The sequence below is a fragment of the Neltuma alba genome, unplaced genomic scaffold (genome assembly GCF_004799145.2).
Source record: "Neltuma alba isolate B1F8T4 unplaced genomic scaffold, ASM479914v2 tig00002420_pilon, whole genome shotgun sequence".
In the NCBI taxonomy this organism is placed as follows: domain Eukaryota; kingdom Viridiplantae; phylum Streptophyta; class Magnoliopsida; order Fabales; family Fabaceae; genus Neltuma; species Neltuma alba.
Window position 1 is genome coordinate 777,744 of NW_021632854.1, and position 24,355 is coordinate 802,098.

Below are 24,355 nucleotides of genomic sequence, written 5' to 3' on the forward strand. Positions count from 1 at the left end.
AAGTCCTAATTTATTTATGACTTGCTTCTAATTAATGCAAAAGGATCAAAAGCGTGTGTTGTGAGTGGTAAGAATCGTGGCTGGTTAAAACTTAACAGGGATGATGCAGATGTGTATTAACGTTATATTGGCTTTCCAGGTTCTGGGTCTCCTTAAAAGAAGCAAATTCTAAAGGAAAGCGTCTTCATTTTCTTGAGGGAGGAAAAGGAGTAGAAAGTAGAGAGACTCGCGTCAGAGGACATAGAGTTATTGAGTGGGAGCACACTCATCCACCACCAAACCATGTCGCTTGGATATGCAGAGAAGCTTTCGTACATAGAAGATGTGGGCAGCGTGGGGATGGCAGAATATTTCGAACCAGCTCAAGTTTTACAAGAAAAAGTTGGTCACTTCTTTAGTTCTCCACTCGCAATCTTCATAATTTCATGTCTGGTTCTGGTTCCTGTTGCTGTTATTTCTACTTGTTACACGTAACTCGGGTGATCTTATGCAAACTTCGACGTTTAAGACTGCTATTTGGGTCCAACACTGAGAAACTTTGTTGCCTTGTGAAATCTGGTACCGGGGTTTTAGTTTTATGATTGATCGGTCATTGCTTAATCCACTTGTTTAGCGCTGATTAAGATGAAATTTGGGAAGCTCTTTACTGGGCTGTCTGTGTGTCTGGTTGTAGAGGTCTTGATCATTAGCTTGCATGATTGTGCATATAAGCGATAGGGAGTTGGACCATTCTGGAATAAGATGAATGAACGTGTTCCATTACCAGTGTTTCTGATGGAATGAGTAATGCTTTCAAATATTGAATGTTTACCAGGTGTATTCCTGGGTCTGATTTGAGGCTGAGAGAAAAATATTCCAATAGGCATTAATTAAATAATTGATAAGAGGATATGTTTTTGACGTATCCTTGTATATGATTCGTTCCTTTCCTGATGTTGCTTATGTCTTTTCTCAGTCTGATTGTCTCCAGAAAATGGAAGCTGTGTTTTTGTAGTTTGGTTTTGGTGGCAGCTAATGTCCCCCCTGTGGTGTGCTTTGGGTTGGCTTGCTAGTAGCGCTTGGTTGAATACCAAATTAAGGTGTTCAGTTTTATAAAATATCTTGAATTCTGAGTATTTTTTTAAATGTTGTTTTTGGGTTTTCGAAATTTTTATTTCTGGTTCTTTAAAATAGCTGCAAGCCTCTTGGATGCCAGAGTTAAGTGACCAAGACGTCTTAACGAGGAATGCACATTTAGTTCTTCATTAAGTATAAATGTGATCAAATCAGAAGGATCACACTGATTAAGCATTTAGGAATCTTAAGAATATGTATAGTTTTTAACCCACTATTTGGTTGTTTATGCAGATATGCATGTGAAAAGTTTCTGGATTCATGAAACTTCCACTCAGTTATTGCATTTAGCTGATTTCATTAGAGATCAGCATGATTATTTGGATAAGAAATAAGTTTATGTTTGCTAACTGCAAATTTCTTTCACCAATTCCTTTTCTGGCAGATTGAGCAACTTGCTTTCTTTATAAGAAAGGTAATTTGCAGAGACTTATTAGTTTACCGTAGGGACTTTCCTTTCTGTGTGTTGGTTCTTTAAATAGTCAGCTTCTTCATACCTTTCTCATTCTACTCGCAGAGTAAGCGCCTAGTAGTGTTTACAGGTGCAGGAATATCAACGTCTTGTGGTATACCTGATTTCAGAGGCCCCAAGGGAATTTGGACGCTTCAGGTGATCAGCATGTTCTTTGATTGGTTTTTTCATGCTGTTCTGTCTCAACCCTTGGTTACTCAAAGATACTAGGGAAAGAAAGAGCACATGTTCAGATATTTTTCTTCCAATGTGAATATGGCATGGATCCACTTTATCTGCTTAATATAATGATATAGTTATGCCAAGATCTGACTACTGGTTTATTTTCCAGCATTATTTGATGATATCACTTGTTTTGATTGATGCAAAACAAATGTTATATAATGACCTAAAAAAACAAAATATTTCACTACTGTTTGGAAGGATCTGCTTTTTCATTCTTCTATTGCCTTTGCTTACTTGTCTTGATACTTCATGCTATCATTACTTCAATATCGGGCTTTTTAAGTTCTCATTCTTGTTGATGTATCATTACAGCGTGAAGGCAAACCATTGCCTGGAGCATCTTTGCCATTTCATCGTGCAGTGCCAAGCGTGACTCACATGGCTCTGGTAGAATTAGAGAAGGCCGGTATATTAAAGTTTGTTATCAGTCAGGTAACAGCACTGCATTTTTGTTTAAATATACATTTTTTTCCTTCAGATACATGTCATCAACTTTTTGTTCATTAGTAATTGGGTCTATCTCTATTCTTTTGATAAGCTCATCTTTTTATCAGTGTGTTTTTGGCATTTTTTTCCCTCTCAAAAAGGTCATTGAATTCTATTTTTATATGTAGAATATTGATGGTCTCCATCTTCGTTCTGGAATACCAAGGGAGAAACTAGCAGAATTGCATGGGAACTCCTTTATGGAAACATGCCCTTCCTGTGGAGCTGAGTAAGATTTTTATTGCTATTTGCATCCTAGTTTATGGCATGACCTATCTTTGTTGATGTTTGGTTATCTTAGCATGTTCAATCAAATATCTTAAATGATATTAAAATTGATGGAACAAATGCTACTAGTGTGAGCAAAATAAAAACAATCATATGTTTTTAGCACTCAAGAACAAATATCTCATCAAGGATATCCACCTGACTCCTTTGTACAAAATCCACCTTAGACAATCTGCGACCACTTTTTTTGGCCTCTGCATTGTCAGCATTAATGTATTTTTGTTTATTCGCAGTTTATATGGAAACTATATTATGAGCCAATTTTATGACTTGAACTTCTTAAGGTACTTTCGGGATTTTGAGATTGAAACTATTGGGTTGAAGGAGACATCAAGGCGTTGTTCAGATGATAAATGTCGAAAAAGACTTAAGGATACAGTTCTTGATTGGGAGGTACTGCTTTGAAATCTCTTGTAATTTCGCTTGACAAACCTCTGCTTTGAAAGGCCATACTTCTTGTTTTTATTTAAACTTTTCAACTGTGGGTTTGTGATATGGTATTTAAGTGATGTTGTTTGATTTTGATCATTACTGGTGGGGAACTTAGTAAATTTTCATGTCAACGGGTGATACACTGGGAATTACATGTAATTGGGGATGGTTATAGTTGGTGGATATGTCGAATGTGTACTCCTTGTAAAGAAATGGTGAACTCTTGCTAGAGGTCAAATCTGTATGGTTGATCGCCTTCAAGTGGGTGGATCATGTAAAGAATTTGTTCCTGTGTGGAAGATAAAATTAACGAGTAATTATTTGTTTAGAGTTCTATGTCCATTTGTAATGGGCACACTGGATTTAGTGGTCTGACTTGGAAGCTCTGCTTTTGATTGTTCAGTAAATAATATGCTATCAGATGGATATAAATTCTAAAACGATGGATTCAGAACGCACAGTCTAACATATGTAAACAATGAGGTGTAAAAAATAAATAAATTAAAAAAAGAGGCATTCTGTTTTAATCCAAAAAGTAATTTATTTTGAGAGCTGGTCGAAGCTGTTAATTTGGCCAACTCGTCTTTGAACTAATCTAACCAATAAAGCGGTGCAGGCTGATTGTGAAATAGAACTTAGAGAAAATTATCCTGTCCTGGCCTATTGATTGTAATCTAATTGACATGTGCGTGAGGATCATGCATTTCTTTGTTTCCCCTAAGCATGTCTTTTTGGGTATGGACAGGATGCGCTGCCTCTGAAAGAGATGGGTCCTGCAGAGAAACACTGCAGAGAGGCAGACATTGTTTTATGCTTGGGGACAAGGTAACAAAATACTTTGTTTCTTGTCAGTTTAAGATAGCTGTATTCTGCTAACCTGATGTATATCGCTTTCCATACCACCTGCTTGTCTACACTTGAAGTAGTTAGGTGACTGAGACTGGTGTAATTCTGAGTCGACTAAAACCCCACTTGCGCTAGAATGACAATTGTCTTTTAAATTCATACTGTTGTGTTCCTATTCTAAATCTCTTACTACATTTTGTGTTTTTTTTTTTTTTTGGTCATGCAGTCTGCAAATAACTCCAGCTTGCAACTTGCCGCTAAAAGCACTTCGTGGTGGGGGTAAAATTGTCATTGTAAATCTGCAGGTATGTCTCTCTCTCTTTTTCTCTCGCCAGTTTGTGTATATACATCTGGGTGTTGTCCCATCTGTCAACTTAATTTCTCCATTTGTCCTTCTAAAGTTGTTTGAGTGTGATTGCTGAGTCAAACTCGTTAGCTCACATGTGAAAGCCAAATACTTTCAATAGTACGCCACAAGTTCAATATGCTATTTGTCTTCGTAAATAAATATAAGTGGATTTTTTTTTTTGGGGGTTTGAAGTTAGAGCTCTACCATGACTCACTCCGTTCTTATCACCATCTCTAAGTAATGATCACGACCTTACCATTTTCAGTTTTAGTGCTATGTAATAAGTATTGGCTGCCTCAATCAACTTATGCATGTTAAGAACTTTAGGTAAACAGAAGAGTGATCTAAATGGTTATTGGTTAAAGAAATCCAAATTCAAGTATAGCCAACATATAACCTGATTACTGTAGGATCAGAATATCCTAATATAACGGGGAATCTCAGGGCTCTCACAGTAGGAGAAGAACGAGATTAGATTGTCCAACTTTCTTATGTTTCTTATTTCTTTATCTGTTTTTCTTTTTCAAAGTTTCATGTTTCCTTAGGACTCAAGTCACCTGATGTGTTTTTTTTTCCCCCCAATCCCCAGAAAACTACAAAGGACAAAAAGGCCAGCTTGGTCATCCGTGGGCTAGTAGATAAGGTATTTTCATCTGAATCCTTGAGTGCAGAAGATCTACCCCTTCTTCAGAAGAAAAATGATGCAGGTCATGCAACTTGTGGCAGACTTTAAGAATAATGATGATGTAATCCTAGTTCTGTGGTAAATTTTAACCAGAGAAGTTCATGTTTGAAAATTAGAAACCTATCTGCTTCTAGAGCCATAACTAATAACAAATGCAAACTGCGAAGTTTAACCACAATTTTGCATATTAATACAAAAAATTTGAAAAGAGATGGTTATTAAGTGTCTTCTTTGTCTTTGCTATTTAGGTTTTCCTTGTTTACTGCCCTTGCATTTATAGGAATCCGAACTGTTCTGTATATTCGTGTTTTGCCTGGATAATTTGTTTTCCCCTTGTTATGGGTTTCTGCAATTACTATATTGTTAGTTCAAACTGGAGCAGGTAATTGAAGGAGTCATGAACTTGCTTAGTCTGCAGATTCCTCCATTTGTCAGGATTGATCTTTTCCAGATCATTCTAAATCAAGCTTTGAGCAACGGTAACCTTCATTCAATTCTAACATATTTACATTTTCCTTCTTTGGCTTTGTATATGGAGATGAATCTATAGAATAGCATGACAACTCCACTACTTTATGATAAACTTACAAGACTTTGAATGAAGGACCTTCTAGATTGGCTATCATGTCAAATTTCATATTCACTGGACTGGACGAAGTTTCGCATTAGTAAAATTGATTTGTCAGCATATCTCTTCATTGCTTGTTATATTTCCTGCTTCTGGCAACTCATTTGGTCCTGCCTGTGAATTTTACTTTCCTTTTCATGATCCCGTAATTCTAGGTTGCACAATTGAGAAGCACTTACATAAGCCTTATTTCCTTTCACATAGTTCATTTGAATCACAGATAAAAAATACGTGAACTGGACTCTCCAGGTTGCAAGTGCACATGGGCAGAAAGCTGCATTACCGTTTATCAAGTCCGTTGACGTGAGTTTATGCTTAGAACCTCTCATGGTCATTTCTTCATCTATGGCTAAATCACTTCATTCTGCCTTTTTGGATACCCTGGTGTGGGTTCCCTTGGTCATTCTCCTATTTATGGGTGACTGGTTTATCATGTTTGCATTATAGTGAGTAAAACTCTGTTTGGTTAAAAAAAAAAAGAGAGAGAGAGAGAGAGAGAGTAAAGCTGTGAAAACCAATGTGTTCCACTATATTGAGAAAAAATTGACTAGCAAAGTTATCTGTGTTTCAGGTCTCCTTCTTAGACAAAGAAGATTACAAAGCAGCCATACTGAACGCACAACCATTTCGGCTTAAAAGGTGCCGCAGCATGCCTCTGCCATGCGCTTTTTGGAATTAATAATATTGTCACTATCAGTGGTAACATACACTCTGCTGTCCTCCAATTTTGGAATACGTGTCTTCATGCCATGGATTAAAATTTAAGTGAGATTTAAATGAATTGGGATGATTTGTAAAAAAGAAAAAAAATGATTGAGAAGTCAGGAAATCTAGAACAAAAATCATATCTCAGTATTGAACCTTTTGAGAAATAATAAGTGTCATGGGTCACATCTGGATGATTGGTGTATCAGGAGAACAGCATTGAATAAAGCATTTGAAATGGTTCTGAAAATCAGCTTCAGTGAAGGCTGTGGTTGCTCCTCCATCGAAGTCGATGTCCTGGTTGATTTTAAGGTGAGGCAGGCCAATGACATGTGACTATATGTTAGCTTTTCAGAGCATCATCTCTTAAATCAAAATCTTCTTTCATGAAGTAGTTCTTGTTGTTCATCTTCTGTCCATGCCTTATTTGTTTTCTTTTATCATTAAAACAGCAATCACTAATTCTCGATCGAGTTCATCGATAATTTTCGTTGTGAAACCTCACAAAAATATCTTCAATGCAGGTTTCAAGTGACAGCTTTAGCTTTGATAGGGAATTGATATTCCAAAAGCTGAGAGAGAAAGCAATTGTGGAATCAAAATGTGGGCAGAATGCTGTTATAGAGAGAATATTGGAGCCTAGAAGCAATATCACTCAGTATGCCGTTGTCACCAATCTTGTTCAGTACAGCAAAGGGTATAATAAAACATGTCCTGAATCTCTTGGTGATAATGGCCATCTCAAGAAAAGAAAAAGAAGTGTGAATGGTACAAAATCAAATAGGAAGGGATCTGAGTAAACCTAGATTACTAACCCTAGGATTATTCATGTAACATCTTTTGATTAGATCAGGAAAGAAACATGACCAAAGCTAGAAACATGATTTCAAGTAACTATTACTGCATTTTCCAATACGAGTCAGTTTATCTTTTCCCCCTGCGTTGTGTGGTTGTTACTTTTTCCTTTTGAAAAATGAGTTTTACCAGTACCAGATTATTTAAGAATAATAAAACTTGAAAACAACTTTGTAAATGGAATTTTTTTCCCTTAAAAACATGTAGAGTCCATCTTGGTCTTATCACCCAAAAGAAAGCACCACCCAAGCCAGGCCACATGGGCAGTTCCTTATAAATTCTGAAAATAAAAATATTTTTGTGACATGATGAAATGAATACGTCAGAATTAGAATTGCTCTAGAGATGCCATGATCAGCTTAAGACATGATTAAATTAAACTGAGGAAAAAAGAGAGAGAGAAATAACTTTAAATTCCAAGGTCTGATTGCTCATGTGGCTCCAAGATAGAGATCAGAAAAAAGATGCTTCTTTTCTGTGATTCTATTCCTCAAAGTTGATTATTCATTTTGTTTTTTTCCTCAATTTCTCACTCAGATATCATCAGTTTCTTACTTTCTGCCTTCTATTCCAGCTGGTGGGGCCCAAGAACCCTATTACAGATTTGTAGATGAATCTCTTGGGATCATATATGGGAGATAACAATAAGAATGTGAGAAACTATATATAATCATAATGTAATCCAATTATAGAAAACCAATACACATTGATATATCAAATCCATGATTAATTTTGTGTTGAAAAAGACTAATATATTGTTTTAGTTTGCTGTGAAAACTATAGGTCTCTTATAATCTCAGGAATTATCCAAAAAGGAATAGAATTAATTAATTTTAGCAATTGGGATGGTTTTGAAGAACTGTTTTAATATAATATTTCAAATTATTTCATTCCCCAAAAATTGAAATTTTAAAAATATTTTATAAAGGTACATACTTATTGAAAAGAAAGTTTACGTTACATACTTATTGAACAGAAAGAAGTATAGAATGATCTTTTATGTGAGACTCTTGGTAGCTACAAAATTTTCAATCATGTGTACCCTAGAAAAGTAGGTCTTACCTCTATCTCCGTGTGTTGTGGGTCCCGCACACGGGTTATATACATATCTTTTTAAAAAAATTTCAAAAAAACAAATGTTGGATTTCAAAATTTCAAATTAGTATTAGTTATTTTACTAGTAAAAAAAATAACTACACTCAAAAAATAAATAATAATATTTTTTTATAGTAATTCCTGATTTGAAACTTTAAAATTCAATAGTTATTTTTTTGGAATTTTTTCAATCTTTTTTACCAATTAAATCTTCTCTAAAATAATTTTAGAGTACTAGTTTTAAAATGAGGTTAATATATATGTATACTCTTCATCTTTATTGTCTTTTATTAATTAAATGATGGGAATAATATAATGGCCATCCCAAGACAAGCAGCTCTGGGGACTTTGGTAGAAAAGTAAACAAGAAATAAAACCGGTTTTTTATTAAGATGGTTCCATTGTCTTGTGAGTTACAGACAATAAATTTTACCTATATTTTATTTCACTCTCTTAATTTTCTTAAAAATATTTTCCTTTTAAAATAAATACTAACAAAAAAATGTACATATTACTTCACAATTAAATTATTCGTATCACCTAATATAAAATGCTCTCGTAAAACAACTATCTAACGTGACTTCAATCATACAATATAAAAAGAGAGAGATGAACACACGGAAACAACAGAAAAGGAGGACACAATGAGAAAATTCTACATATGGCTTTCCTTTTTTTTTTGTATTTTATTTTTTTAAAGAACTAATTTTCTTTTAAAAATTAAGAACATAGAGGAACATATATAGCACAACAGCTAGCTAGTATATGCAACGCAAAAGGAAAATACGTAGCCTACTTGCATGCAAATGGAAGTGATCAATGACTCCAACAACATAGGCACAATATATGCAATATTCAATGACAAAAGACTTGTATATGCTTGCTTGCTTTATTTATAAACTTAATTTAGTGACAAATATTTAGGTTGCCAATCCCAATTTATTACCAGACTAATTTTAAGCAGTGTTTCAGGGGAAAATCAATTGCTCAAATGTTCATTATCTTTCATTGCTAATAAAAATTCACGTGTCCAATTTTTATTTCAAAATTTGGTAAATTAACTATTTGTAATGGATATTTTGTTTGTGATGAAATTATAAGTGACTTTCCACATATTAAAACGTTACAAAACAACATACCAAGACCTAGAAATTGCTCTTACGACGCCATGCACTGAAGTTTAGTGTGAGAAGATGGGACCCACTTAAGCTTTTGAGGCATATAATAAAACTGGAAAAAGAAGAAGAAGATAAGAACTTTAATTTGCAAGGGTTTATTTTTCATGTGTTTCCAAGATAGAGACAAGATAAAAGATGCTTCTTCTTTTTATGCCATTCTATTCCTCAAATGCATTTTGTTCCTTAATTTTCTCACTCGCATAACAACGTACAGTTTCTTTCTTCTATGGTTTATTTATTACAGTAGTGTGTGTGATTCAAGAGTCCTTTAATTTTGTAGGTGAGATCTTAAGCATATATAATTAATATATATTTATATATACACATGACAATGAGAATATTAGAAACTCTATGTAATAGCAATATAATATAATGTAGTCCAAATAAAAAACCAATTCACATTAATATACAATTTCCGTGACTAAATTTGTGTTAAAACAGACAAATATATTGTTTTAATATGAGGAGTCAACATAATGTCAAGAACTATCCAAAGAGAAATACCAAATTTTAAAAATATTTTACAAAAACGTTAGTATGAAAAGAATATTTGATATGACTTGCAAAGATTAAATCTTTGTGAGCAAAGAGTACTTAAAAGTGTATACGTTATGTTATAAGAAACGTTGTGTGATTTTTCATGTGAGATGCGTAGATAATGCCAAGATTCCCAATCATGTGGATCCCACAGAAGTAGGTCCTACCTCTGTCTTTCTGTGCTGTTTGTTCCATACACGCGGATCATACATGTCAACCTTCTTTTAACATATGTTACTAGTTACTCTTCATTTTTACTTTCTATTTATATCTTTATATATATATATATATATATATATACTCACTTTCTCAAAATTATTTTGAAATATGATAGTGTTAAAAATTAAGTTATTTGTTTGGATCCTTTTCTATGATAGGATGTTTCCGTAAAGCAAATATTTGTCACGACTTCAATCATTTAGTACGGTGAGAGATAGATACATGAAGAAGGCGGAAAGGGTGAACATAAGTTTTGGAAAAATGAAAAGACTTTCTTTTCCTTCAAAAAAATTTTTTGGCGGAACTTTTCTTTTGAAAATTAAGATCATAAAGCAATACAAAAGCAAATTGACGTAGCCTGCATGCATTTCTTAAAAACCAGATTAGCAAAAAATGGGACTGGTTTAAAGGTTTGATCAAAATTGGCAGGCAAATGGAAGTAAATGTCCCCAGCAACAACAACAGCATACACACGCATATATATAAATTAAAGGAGACAACCTCGGAGTGACAAATTAAAACACTTATGCTTAGCTTATTAGCTAATTTATAAACTCTATTTAGTGACAAAAAGTTGTGTTGCCAATTTATCACGCATAAATTTACCATACCAAAGAGAACCACCGTTCTATCTTGCCATAACTAAGCAGTGCTTGGAGAAAATCCACTGATTAAATGTTACATGTATCCCATTTTCATCTCAAAGTATAATCAACTATTTGTCATGTTTAGTTTGTTATTCATGCAAGGATTGAAAATCTATAGATGAGGGATGAAGTATATAGCTAGCTAGGTAATTTCTGTTATTTTGACAAAGAGAAAGAAGGTTCTTAATTTACCTTTTAAAGTCCTTCATGATCTTGAACAAGTTAAATTCTATATTTTCCAATGAGATGTGAAAATAATATTGACAGCTAATTTTAACATGATTAACTATAATTAATATTATAATTTCTTGAGATCATAATTAATTAATCCAAAGGTGCAATTTAATTATTATACTGATTTCCTTAATCATATTTGAAATAAAAATTATATTTATATTTATTATTCAAGAGACAGAAGCATTATTTGTGTTATTTTCATTTTTTTCATAAAAATGTTAAATATTTCCAACAATTACAGTCTTACATGATGTTGTATTTTCTTAGTCATGAAGACAATTTGAAAATTTTCAAAAAGTAAAAAGAAATGAAATGAAATGAAAGGGGGAAATGATTATATAATTAAGCATTTGATGTTATGATAAGCAATTTTTATTACCAGCTAAAAGAATTAACCCTTTTATCTGCTAAAGGTAAAGTAGAAACGAATGAATTAAAACAAAAAAAAAAAAAAAATTTTGGTTGTTTGGACGGCTCGTCCTCTTCCTTTTTGCGCCTATAAATACAAGGCTCTGTGTTGTGGAACAAAACCACACTGTTCTTCTCCATTAATACTCTCTTCCTATTCTCAGTCTGATTCCGGGAAAAAAAAAAAAGCCATGGAAGGTTCAGGAAGTCCCTTCTTTCCCCCTGCAGGCCACCACCACCACCACCAACAACCCGCAAGCTCCGGTGGTATTATTATTCATACCTCTTCCATTGCCCTAGCTTCTGATTCTCTCACACTCACACAAACACAGATTTCTTGTTCGTGCACATTTGCTTTTAGGTTCTTATTTTCTTTGCTTCTTCTTCATGCGGCGTGAGATGGAGATGGAGATATATATATATATATATATATATTTGTCTTCCTCTGTAAATGTACGAAGATCTGAAATTTTTATGGGCTACTTCATGTTCATGCATTTCCTGAATCTGAGATTATCTGGACATGACAGTCATAAGATGATCAGATGACATGTAAGAATCATGAAGTACACGCTGTGATGATCTGGTTTTAGCCAGAACCGTTTTTTTTCCCTTTTCCACCGATCAAAGAATCTTTGTCTTATATATCTATCTTCTTCTTCTTCTTCTTCTTCTTATTATTATTATTATTATCTGTGTCTTCTGTGACTGATCTGTCTGTACATATATATGCAATATTGTTTTTCTTATAGTTTTTCTGTTTCACCACTCTGATCTTCATACTCGTATATATAGATCTTCTTTGAGGGCTTTTGCTTTCTCTTCTGAATATCCATTATTCTTTTCTGCTTTTGGTCGCTCTATCTGATGAACTAACCTCATCAGAAATTGTTTACAGTGATTGAGTGGAATCTTCTGGGGATGATGGATATATGGATACGGCGTGTTTATGGAAAGAAACAAATATGAAAGTGTCGTGTCATTAATTACAGGAAGAGAGATGAAAAGGCCGAGTCATAAATGTGAAGAGAATTGGAAATTGAAATCAAATTGAAGCGAATAGAAAAGTCTTTGACTTAGGGCCCTTGTTGAGATTACCTAAAAACGATTGCAGTCCTACATACACAGTCTACATCCTACTCAACCAAACACAATAATATATATATATATGAATATATATAAAAAAAAAACAACCAATTGGAAGAGACTTAAAGAGAGAAAAGAAGCTTCGATTTTTCATGTATTTTGTGGGCCTCCTCAAATAATTTAGTTGTGCACCAGCTTGCTCATTTTTGCTCTTTGTGATCATCTTTCTGTACTTGTTTAACTTTTATCTTCTTGAATGATGATAAATTTTTAAACTTTTTATTTTTGTTTTCATTTATAATTGTTACTGTAATGCTATCTTTTTCATTTTTATCTTACCTTTTGTTCTAATTTGTCAGATTATAAATACATTTTATTTAAGTATTATGATACGAGCTTTCTTGGGACAGATTTTGTTTGGCTATATAATCTGACAGACAATTTTTTGATGTTTGAGGTTTGAATCTCTCGGGCGCAGCGAACCCTGCCGGACACGGCGGAGCTCCGGTCAACTCAGACCAGGATCAGCAGCAGCAGCAGCCCGCGCAGCGCTCGGTGATGAGAGAACAGGACCAGTACATGCCGATCGCAAACGTTATCAGAATCATGCGTCGGGTCCTTCCGTCGCATGCTAAGATCTCCGACGAAGCCAAAGAGACGGTCCAGGAGTGTGTCTCCGAGTACATAAGCTTCATCACCAGCGAGGCCAACCAGCGTTGCCGGCAGGAGCAGCGCAAGACGGTGACGGCGGACGACGTGCTTTGGGCTATGGAGAAGCTGGGCTTCGACGACTACGTCGGGCCTCTTCACTCTACCTCCATCGTTACCGTAATGGTGGCGGTGGTTCCGGTAGTTCCAGTGGCCACTATGTCCCACGGGGACAGCAAGTGCAGGCTTCGGAGCTCGCACCAATAATGCCGCCACCACAGCCGCCATCGTACTATTACGGGTCGGGTTATAATTATCCAGTGGGAGCGAATCAGACGGGGCCATCGGGTTCTGGCTCAAGCAACGGTGGTGTTCCGCCGGCGTATTATGATCCATTTGCTCACCTGAGGAGTGACCGTTTCTGAGATGAAAATCATGGGAGGGAAGATGCAGAGGTGAAGATTCATGCATGAAGAAGCTCTTAAAGAATAATGCCGCCTTTCAAATATTTCCAAAAAAAGAAAGAGAAAAAAATTAAAATCATAAAAAAATGGTAGTAATTTGTTATTTTGGATTTTTTTCTGTTTTATTTTCCTTTCTTTTTTCTTTTTAATTAAAATATGAAAGGTTGTAAAAAGAGACTTTCTTAGGTAGATGAGATCGTGAGTGGTTGGTTACATGTATGAATTTATCTTATGTTTTTATATACTTCTTTTCTTTTCCTAAAGTTATTCGTCCGATCTAATCTTTTTTATTAATTATGATTTTATATACTTACTCTTTTATTTGTAGGCCCAAAAAAAAAAATTCACTCTTTTATTTGTCCATTCATTTATAACTTGTCTAATTTTTGCTCATTTTCTCATTTGAACTTTGAATCTCATGGCGATATTGTTCTATACCTTGCTGGGTTTGAATATTTGATATGAAAGATTAATAATGCTATTTAAATTTTTTATCTTGGATAACAGACTATTTTAAAATTATCAAATTAATCAATCTCGTGATATGATAAAAAATTTAAAAAATATATGCATTGAAAGTATATCTTTTTGTTACTTAAATCATTTTTTAATATTATTTATGTTAAATTGGAGTATTTTACTTTAAAACATCTAATTTAATGGCCAATTTGTATATGGTAAGTAGATGGAAATAGAATCTTAAAAATAAAGGAGGGATGTGCATTGTATAGCTTTTAATTGTGAAAGAAGTGTGTATATGTTTTGAAAATAAAAATATAATAATTATAGTTAGGATAAAGAGAAGAAAAATTAGTATACTTTATCCTACAACTTTCTATTAAAAATTTACACCATATAAAAAAAAAAAACTAAAGTCAAGTTTCTCATATCCATTACATCAAGTTTTTTAATCACACATAATCATGTTTTTTTTTTATTTCATATGAATTAATAGTTCAATACTATCAAATACTAATATTTGAAAAATAAGATACATGACTATATGTGATTAGAAAACTTCACATAATAAATATAAATATATGCATTTGCATTTATATCATTCAGATTCATCTGTTACTCAGAAAATTTTCAATGATTAAAAATTGCATATGTATAGAAGGAGTTAGATAAGGGTTAAAATTCAAAGTTTAAATCCTCCTAATGTACTAATAAATACTGCAATTATAAACACACGGTGATAATTAGATATTTATACTTTACATTTTTTAAAATAATTACAAACAAGATTTTCCTCCCCATTGTATCAAAATTTAAATAAAATAATAATAATGAACAAATAATGAATATTTAGCCATTGATGACATTAGCCAGAGGGAACTTTATATGAAGCCTTTTCATTTTCTACAATTCTAACACCTGTTAGTTTCATCTTTATTCTGCAACAAAATCAAGGATGAACATAAAAAACAATAATACCAGATTTTTTTAAAATTTAAACAGGATAATAATTATCAACCATGAAGCTCAGGAGCAAAATCATCACTTGATTTTTTTTTAATTAAAAAATACTCACCAGTTGAGTAAAATATCAAGGACAAAAAGTACATCCTATCAAATTACATAAAACTCGGACAGTACAATTACTTATTTGTGTAGTTAAAATGACCCCTTAGCCCCATTGTTCACAAATTTTTTTGCCTTTTTTTCCACCTCCAGAACTTCTAATCGTTGTGCCTCCTGTATATCTTTGTTTAAAACAAATGATATAATTAGCACGCACTATACAGAGCAATACAAATGTTACTTTCCGTCTGAGTTTAAATATAGTTGATGCTCCCTGATATAATCGATCACTTCATCCACAGTCAGATATTTTATTGACAATCTTCTTGCAATGCATTCCCTGAAATTTTTTCAAGAGGAAAGTTTTCAGAAGGAATAAATGAAAAGCCCCCAATGGTTAAATCATTTGGCATAACTCCAGGGACCCGATGACATATTTACCTTAGTCTGGTTGAGCTGATTTGATTTGGTACAATTTCATCCACAACTTTGATATTATCCTGCTAAAGTTATAGCAGTTAATATGTGTGTGTGTGTAAATCAGACCAGCAATATAAGACAGGATTTACTTTTTATTTAAAAAAAACTAGTTTTTTTTTTTTTGGGTTATATTTTGGGGGTGTTTGGATAACCTCAAACCATGGTTTGGAGAATAACTTCTAGAGAATAGATTCTGGAGAGAATAGATTTTGAAAGAATAGCTTTTTTCTTTCTTAAAAAGTGATTCTGATAAGTGAGAGTGTTTGGATAGTTGTTGTCAGAAGTACTTTTTTATATGTAGAAATTACTAAAAGAACATAAGTATAAATGATAATTACATATATGATATATTTCATAATATATCTTTATTTAAAATAATAAAAAATATTAATAAAAAATTAATACGTACATATATTAATAAAATAAATACTATGTTTTTTTCCCCCAATAATTATAAATAATTAAATATGTATATATATTATAAATAATATATATTAATAAAATATGTATTATATAATCACCGTTGGAAGCTACTGAGGGACCAATAATTACCAACGACTATTTTGACTCCTCAGAAGACTCCTCAGAAAGCGGGTGGCGTGCAGCTTCAACCGAAACCAAGGTTTCCCAGCTCAAACCATGGTTTTCAAATTTAAGGGTGTTTGGCAAAAAACCCAACACCCCTTTGTTATTTCCTACTCATCACAGTTCGTTTCTTATACACCGGGAAATAAACAGGAGGAGAGCAGGATGCATAGTTACCCGGTTTTCATTCAAAATGTCATTATCAGAGATAGTCCTCTCAACAGCTTGTCCTTCTCTGCGGATGCAAACTATTCCAAAATCTTTGCATATGGCCTTAACCTAAACAATAATAAGAAAGGTCAAAAATTGCTAATGCATGGATAAGTATTCTGCCCGATATCAATTCATGTCTGTAACAAGAAGCAAAACTTATTAACTTAATAAGCTTATCAGACGGAGCAATATAATCATCACAGAATCAATCTAATTCCTTTGATTCCGATGGCTTGCCAATAACACTAATTCTATTATAGTTACAATGACGAGTGACGCTATTGTTATAGCCAGTTTATTATCAGCGCTATCAGATTTTTCTCTTGGAATGTTTTAAAAAAATACCTGCTCAGGAATCCATACCCCAGGAATGCCAAAGGAGTGAAGGAGATCAGAACCACAGATGAGCATGACCTTGAGGGATTCTACACCAGTCAGTTCCAAAGCAAATTTTAGCATTTATTTCTAAACCATCAACAGAAACACACATAGAAAGCCACTTAGGTTTAGATCAACATATGCCAAATGGGCGCAACTATTAAAAGCATACTTTAGCCTATGTCTGGAATCACGAACAATAACGTATATGTCAGTTTTGATTCTTTTGAAAGCTTCCGTATAACGCAGAACTGAATAAGTCCGCTTACTAAAAGCCACTCAGTGTGAATGGAATTTGATAACAGAGAAAGAATATCAATTATTTAAATGATGATACTGCATTCTTAATTGAACACCTAGTGCAACGACCTGTATATTATACATGGCCGGAGCTAGTGAGCACACTTGACTGAAGTTTCAACTTTCAACAAGAGAGAAACATAAGATTGTTTTCTCTTTAAATTTGAGAGGAAAACTAGCTGGTATTGTGGTAAGACAATATTTTGCTTTTCCTGAAGAATTGTTTGTAGAACTCAGTAACTCACCCCTGGGTACCAGCCCTGCCTCACAAATACAGCTTTGGACTCTAGATAAAACAGTTAAAGTGCGCTGATATGTGGCTTGAGTTGCCTGGAAGAAAAATCTAAAAGTCTCAGCCATATAAAATGCAGGACCTGAACAAACAACATCAAGTAGAACTTTGTCTTTTTGGCCTTTGTTCATGGTCTATTTAAACCAAATAATCCATATCATTATCTCTTATTCAATTTTTTGCAAGATGAAAATTAATTGCATGGACACAGAATCACATCTAGAGTTTAAGGGAGAAAGTAACTTACTTCCCACGGATCCACCATTATAAATTCTGAACTTTTGCAGGCTAAATGACATAAGCGTATCCGATGTTCAGCAGAAACAAGGCCCTTTACCAATATTTCAAGTGATGAGCAATGAGACCAATTTAGCCGTGAAACAGAATGTAAAAATGTAGGTAACAGATTTTTGAGATAGAAGTTCTTAGGATACCTCTCCTATAACTGCGGGAAAATTATAAAGGGGCAGTTAGGTCAGTCTCAAAGCTCTAAAAAACTGTCCTTTGATTCTCATATTTTATTTTCCTTCATCAATCCTACAGTTTGTGAATTTCAATTTGCAAAGATGCACATATGAATATACTAGAGCATCTCAGTTTTAATAAGCTAGCGCAGAGTGGGGATGTCGCCATGAAATAGTAATTGCAGCTAAAGAGGGTCCTTAATGAGTTATTCCATTACAGTTTTGCAGGATGCTCAAAAATGTTTATTACCCTTTTCTTGTATGCATCATTAACAGGTGACATATAACCTCCAATAACACAGTAGCCTTCTGGATTCAATGCATCTCTTGCAAGCTCTGAGAAAATATTTTAAAAAAGAAAGCAGAAAACAAATTATAGTTAACAATTAAAATATGCCAATTAATGGAATTATGTCGATGAACCAAAGATATGGTGAAGATTTTACTTCGCCAAGGATTTGTAACTCTAAAACAGTAAGTGAATTGTCTAACAACATAATAAACCTGTTTAGGGAAGCAAGGAAAGATTACCAACATGATACATCTGTTTGCCAAGAAAAATTAGAAATAAAGAAACCACTCTCCCTTCTTTGTTTTTGAAGAGCCGAACTTATGATGTTATAATTAAGGGAGGGAATTATTATCTGAAAATAAAAATTTAAGGAATTAAGAATGCAGGAAGACACCATGCTTGTAAATCGGTTCTTGAGAAAACCCAACTCAACTGAGACATTAGAATTTCAGTGGCAATCATTTCATTCATATTCAGTTACTGCTTAATAAACACTTCAACAGTAAATGCCAAAGGAATTGCTACATTTTTATATTTTTCAGGCAATATTCCCCATTCTCCTTGCAGGGGGATCCAAATCCACAGTCTTCTACACTCCAAACCATTCTACTATACTTACAATCAATCACTACAAATAGTGATATTTGAGCTTTTGTGTTTATAACTATGTTTCTATACTGAAAAAATTATATCTTACATCATCATTCATGATCTGAAACTTCAAAACAGAAAAGGAAAGAGGCGTCAAAGGGAAGCTTTTAGCTGGACTAACATTGTGTGGGGAATCGGATAGCACTTATATTATTGGGTCTTCTTTACTCTGTAAATTTATATTGGGTTTTTAAGAACACCAAGGACAGACACAGCTCTGAACTTCAGCAAATGGAAATAAAGAAAACTACTAGAGCTCGGAGCTCTTCAAATAACTCACCAAACATGCGCAAATGCATGAAAGTAGGAGGATTGAAACTTCCAGTTGCTACCAGAACAACATACGTCTTGCCACTGACGCGCCCAAATGCAAAAGTTCCAGAGAAGGATAAGAAAAAGAAAAGCCAATATATATATATGACTGCATGTGGAAGAGAGACAAGAAAACTTTACCTGCTTGCAGTTCGATGCAGGGACTCTTCATTAACTAGTTCTAAAGCCAGTTTATCAAACGGCAAAGGGACATCCATGACTCCCTGGAGACATAAGAAACCAGCAATTTTATTGTTAATATATAAGATGAAAAAAAATGATCTTTTTGATTAATCTTGGAATGCCACTCTCAAATTACAATTATCAATGCCATAGGCAAACGGTTAGGTTTCTTAATCAATGAAACATTCTTTTCTATTAGTATGGTTAGTGGTGTCCTTGGACTTTTTCTGAGCCAAATTCCTTCTCTAGGTTCACCACTCCGTATTTGTCCACGATTTTACTCCCTACCGTGTTGCTCAGAGGAATCAAGTTCAGGTAGATAAGGACAGGTACTATATCATAACAACTGAGCAAACCAAAACATGTTTTCATGAATTAAACACCGAATTTCAAGCTCAAATTACACCTATCAATACCAAAGCGTTTCCCTTTCTGAATCAAACAATCCTTGACAAGTAACACTTGGAACAGAAATTGAATCCAAAATTATTCCTTCTAATGTCAAGCTAATCCATTTTCCTTTCCTCAAGAATCTCAGCCATAACAAAGAAGAGATAAACCAAAAGCTGAAGAAAAAACACATTGGGAAAGCTGAAAGAGCACAAACCAGAGGCAAGAAATAACTGTAGGAGAAAAAGCAAGAACAAGTGCAGAGCAAGCTTCTTCGATGTCGAAACCCCTCCTTTTTTAGAAGGGTCTTGCAGCGCCGATTCCACGCCCCAGGATGGACGAATCATCAGGTCAAAATATTGAAACCCAGACATCTTGAGCAGATTCTACACGGTCAATGATGATATTGCGGCGAAATGTACATTCATTTTTCATTTTTTCCTGATTCTAATTAAGTCAAATTTTAAATTAAACAAAAATATAGAATAATTTTCCTTTTTTTTTTTGGGCCAGAGAATAATTTTTCATTTGACTTTGAAGAAGTTTGTATCACTGCGTGTATTGTAAAAATTATGGTAAGCATATATACAATTTCAATAAAATTGAAAATTACATAATTTATCAACAACATGTCGAAATTTTTTCAATCTTCTGTTAAATAAAAGCTATATTATCTACTTCCAATCTAAATATAAGAGCTAGTTGAGGAGATTAAAAAAATAATTAAATTAGTTATTTATAATAAATAGACGTTGTCTTTTCTAAAACATCCTTACTAATCAAATATATTGGTTAGAACTACTATTATTAGAAGAACTATCTTAAAAAAATACATAAAAATAAGAGATAAAGTGAATTGAGATTTTATATTTATGATAAAAAAATCAAATAAAGTCTTATATTAAGAATCAAAAGTAGTATTTTAGTTTTATTTTTTTTCCTTCGGATTATTTTCATTGATAAAAATACTTATATTTAAAATATATTTTTTGTAATAAAAATAACATATATTTTTCATGGTGACATCTACGTTTGAGGTTAAGAGGAATCCGCTGCCATAAGTTCTGGAAAAACTACTTCTGGTTTGATTAGCACCATCAGAAGAGAAGAACCAAATGGACGGGAAACTACAATAAGCATTGATAAGACGTAGATGAATACCACGATTCAAATAGCCATGTATTTAGCTTTTGACTGTGTATATATTTGTCTCCTGCTTATCTCATCCTATGTTTTATTCAAAGTAAAAAAATTCTAAAACTGTATTAACTTTTTATTAGTAAAATATAATAAATTATACTTTATCCTTATTTAGTATTCTTTCATTTTTTTTAATATAAGACCTAATTATTAAATTAATTTTAGTCTTAAATATAATACCTATTTATTATATTTATCAATTTTTTCTAAATTATCCCTATAGATAATCGTTTAATTATAATCAAGTAAGTGAATGAGGGAGGATATTAAGAAAATTTATTGTGGTATTTTAGAAAAAAAATATGTCATATTTTTTATAATTAACTAACTTACCTAACTTCTTTAATCTAATTAAATTAACTAAATAGATTTTATGAGTATATATACCTTTCAAAAAAATAATTATTTATGTTATAATAAATGAATAATAAAATAATACATTCGTATTAAAATTTAATTAAGTGATTTGTAAATAAGATTAAAAAAAATATTTTTCTCTACCCCGTAAACAGAACTGGATAAGTATGTTTAAAGTTTGAGTTCATTCTAGTAGGTTCTACTTATACTTTAATGATTAATTACATTTCCCATTCAATTTTAATTTTTTAGTTTCTTCGGTCCACATAACACAAATTAACTTGTCAAGTAAGTACTATTTTGATTTTTTGAAGATTAATCAATTATGTTTGATGTTTTTAAAATTTACAGATTACACCATATTTCTCTCAATTTTAATTTTTTAATTAAAAAAATTAGAAAGAAAGACCTAAAAAAATTATATTTAATGAAAAGAATCTTAAAAATTAAAGCAAAATACACTAACACCCCTCTAGTTTACTTAAATTACATAAACTTTCTCTCTATTTTAAAAATATACATGGACCTCTTTTAAAATTAACATATATGTTACACATACTTCCTTTGTATATTTGGAATTCCATTTTCGTCTATCCAAATATTAGTTTACTGTTAGGTTTGACTTTTGAACTTTTTTTTACTATAATACCCTCCACTAGCATAAGAATTATTTAAACATTTATATTTGGTTTTATGCCCAATATTTATATTTAAAAAAATACTTTTTATACAACAAAAAAATTTAATACCTTTATTTTCAGACCTTCTAATATGTCATAAAATTTATTAATTTTGATTAAATTATAAAATTTTATAATTTTAAGTTTTCATTACATCAATTCAATTTCTTTTGCCTTTCTTTTTGCCTATTGGAACATGTATTTTGCCGTTTGGTACAGCGCGCACTAACTAGGGGTGTGCAAAAACCCGATGGTCCGATCCAGTCCAGTCTAACCCGAAGTGGTCTTGTCCGGTCCAATCCAGTCCAAATTAACTATATAATGGAATTAAACTAGACTGGACCAGACTAGTTGGTCGGGCTGGACTGGGTTTCGGACCAAGTGATCATATCACCTAGACTGGTCCAGTCCAGTCTAGGTGAATTTTTTATTTTTCAATAATTTGTAATTTAGATGGTGCCTTTAATTGTTTTTAATGTTTTTAGATATTTTTATGTATTTTATGATGAAGTCTTAATATTTTAGGACGAGTTTCATATGATTATAGGTATTTTTTATTGTCTTAATTGTACTTATCATGTTGAAATCTTATTTCTCATAAAGAAAAAAATTAAAAAAAAAAAGAAAATTGGACAACTGGACTGCCTGGACCAGTCCACCAGTCTGGTAGACCAAGTCCAGTCCAACCCGACCTCGGTCATCACTGGACCAGACCAGACCACAGACTATCAAACCCAGTCCAACCAAAAATCAGACTAGACTTCGGGTTGGGCTCTGGTCCGGTCCGGTCCGTCCATTATGCAGCCCTAGCACTAACTACCGAGCCGCCAGCCTTTAGGGCCAATTCAATTTCTTTAAGTGGCTAAAAAAATTAAATGCATTTTTTTATCACATAATGTAAACAAAATTTTTTTAATTACAAACATTTATAAACATATTTACTTAATTTTAAATTATTTAAGAAATTAATCATATTTTTTTAGGTCTACATTAATTAAGTTGTTTAAGTTTTTATGCCAAAATAAATATTTTAAAAAATAAAAAAATAAAATTAAGGAAAAGAAAAAATTTAATTCTTCAAAATAATTTTAGTCAAAATAGAGATTTAGTATGATAAAAGGTAAATAGTAAATTTTTTTTTTTAATATAAATTTTAATTAAAAAGCATCTTTTTGAATTTTTAACAGAATTAACTATTTGGATTTAACTGTAAGTTTTTAACCTAAAATAAAGAGTTTCTATAATTAAGTTAAAATGTAAGTGAGATTAGAGTATTTTATTTTAAAAATTATACTACTTCTGATTAAATTATAAGACCTTGTTTATATAGATTATAAACGAGATCTACTGGAGGTAGTAATTAGTTTAAAAAGATAAAATCAAACATAGATGCCAATTTTTCCCTAAACTAAACTCCCTAACATTCCCTCTACCATGTTTTAAATTTTGACAGTTTACACCAGATATCTTCTCTCGCCGCTGGCACTGTGTGTGTGGTGTGTGTTGTGTATTTATACATATCTATCTCCTGCACTATTTTTCATTAATCAATAGCCTTTAAATTTAGATGGGGGTTGAGGGTATTTGTCCTTTTGGGCCTTAGGCCTCTTTTAGCACCCAAAAACAAAACAAGTTTTTTTGGCCACTGAAAATGGACAAATTCTCATCTCTATCTCTTCATTTCTAAAAAAAATATACGTGTAATTATTTTTAAAACTTAGTTTAACTAATTTCTATCTAAAAAAATCAGATACCATAAATGATTCAAAATATTAATAAAATATATAGATGCAGACAGATATCATAAGATTTGAAAGACAATTAATAATAAATTATTTATAATTTTAGTCAAAATCAAAATAATTTTATTTTTCATAAATATCTTAATAGCATAACTTATCATAAGTTTTATATTGATTTAAACTATTTTAATTTTTTACACTTCGGAAAACCGGCTTTTGCATTAATTTGAGTTCTTCAAATTTAATGTTATAAAAGATAACATTAAATTCGTATATGAATTTTACCTTTTCTTGGTGAAAAACAGATTCAGAGACTTGTATGATACTTATATATACACACAAATCAAATAAGTTTCAAATAATTGAGATAAGGTTAGAGGGGATATGTAGCGTTTGGTTAAGTACAATTTAGTATTTGTATCTTTATTTTTAATTTTTAGTTCTCCTCTAGTCCTATTTATAAGATTTCTAATATTTCACACAAATTAAAAAAACTTTAAACTACATTAGCTTTTTATTAATACAGCAACTTTCTAATTTTATTCCTATTTAATATATACATCTTTCAAAAGAATAACTATCTACACTATAATAAATCAAAAATAAATAGTACATTCATGCTAAAAATTTAATAAAATGACTTACAAATAGGTAAAAAAATATTCTCTCTGTGCCTTATAAATAGGACTAGAGGAGTGTAATTTTAAAT

General features: G+C 32.3%; 3 protein-coding genes across 3 annotated transcripts; 2 read left to right on the top strand and 1 right to left on the bottom strand.

The window, feature by feature from the left end:
- Positions 1-210: 210 nt before the first annotated feature.
- Positions 211-7,149, top strand: LOC114726414 (NAD-dependent protein deacetylase SRT1-like). The gene is made up of 14 exons (XM_028913002.1): positions 211-381; positions 1,499-1,528; positions 1,631-1,723; positions 2,123-2,242; positions 2,425-2,525; positions 2,869-2,977; positions 3,762-3,841; positions 4,089-4,167; positions 4,801-4,854; positions 5,279-5,375; positions 5,745-5,827; positions 6,096-6,163; positions 6,439-6,541; positions 6,754-7,149. The coding sequence occupies exons 1-14, from the start codon at positions 283-285 to the stop codon at positions 7,027-7,029; spliced, it is 1,392 nt and encodes a 463-aa protein (XP_028768835.1). The 5' UTR covers positions 211-282; the 3' UTR covers positions 7,030-7,149.
- A 4,447-nt stretch (positions 7,150-11,596) lies between these two features.
- On the top strand, positions 11,597-13,406 carry LOC114726157 (nuclear transcription factor Y subunit B-9-like). Its single transcript, XM_028912725.1, has 2 exons — positions 11,597-11,672; positions 12,949-13,406. Exons 1-2 carry the CDS (start codon positions 11,597-11,599, stop codon positions 13,404-13,406), a joined length of 534 nt encoding a protein of 177 aa, XP_028768558.1.
- Positions 13,407-15,120: 1,714 nt separating this feature from the next.
- Positions 15,121-20,039, bottom strand: LOC114726304 (nicotinamide/nicotinic acid mononucleotide adenylyltransferase). Its single transcript, XM_028912888.1, has 10 exons — positions 19,885-20,039; positions 19,236-19,318; positions 19,063-19,136; positions 18,090-18,175; positions 17,623-17,706; positions 17,329-17,413; positions 16,751-16,830; positions 16,370-16,471; positions 15,569-15,627; positions 15,121-15,467 (listed from the first exon to the last, which is right to left on the bottom strand). The coding sequence occupies exons 2-10, from the start codon at positions 19,310-19,312 to the stop codon at positions 15,365-15,367; spliced, it is 750 nt and encodes a 249-aa protein (XP_028768721.1). The 5' UTR covers positions 19,313-19,318; positions 19,885-20,039; the 3' UTR covers positions 15,121-15,364.
- Positions 20,040-24,355: the final 4,316 nt, after the last annotated feature.

Excerpts from the sequence above, each read along its gene's own strand:
- LOC114726304 (XM_028912888.1), bottom strand. The coding sequence starts at position 19,312 with ATGGATGTCCCTTTGCCGTTTGATAAACTGGCTTTAGAACTAGTTAAT. Across the intron at positions 17,414-17,622 it reads TAATGGTGGATCCGTGGGAA|GCAACTCAAGCCACATATCA; the intron begins GTAAGTTACTTT and ends TTTTTCTTCCAG. Across the intron at positions 16,831-17,328 it reads GGCAGGGCTGGTACCCAGGG|AATCCCTCAAGGTCATGCTC; the intron begins GTGAGTTACTGA and ends TGACTGGTGTAG.
- LOC114726414 (XM_028913002.1), top strand. The coding sequence starts at position 283 with ATGTCGCTTGGATATGCAGAGAAGCTTTCGTACATAGAAGATGTGGGC. Across the intron at positions 3,842-4,088 it reads GTTTTATGCTTGGGGACAAG|TCTGCAAATAACTCCAGCTT; the intron begins GTAACAAAATAC and ends TTGGTCATGCAG. Across the intron at positions 5,828-6,095 it reads CGTTTATCAAGTCCGTTGAC|GTCTCCTTCTTAGACAAAGA; the intron begins GTGAGTTTATGC and ends TCTGTGTTTCAG.
- LOC114726157 (XM_028912725.1), top strand. The coding sequence starts at position 11,597 with ATGGAAGGTTCAGGAAGTCCCTTCTTTCCCCCTGCAGGCCACCACCAC. Across the intron at positions 11,673-12,948 it reads ACAACCCGCAAGCTCCGGTG|GTTTGAATCTCTCGGGCGCA; the intron begins GTATTATTATTC and ends TTGATGTTTGAG.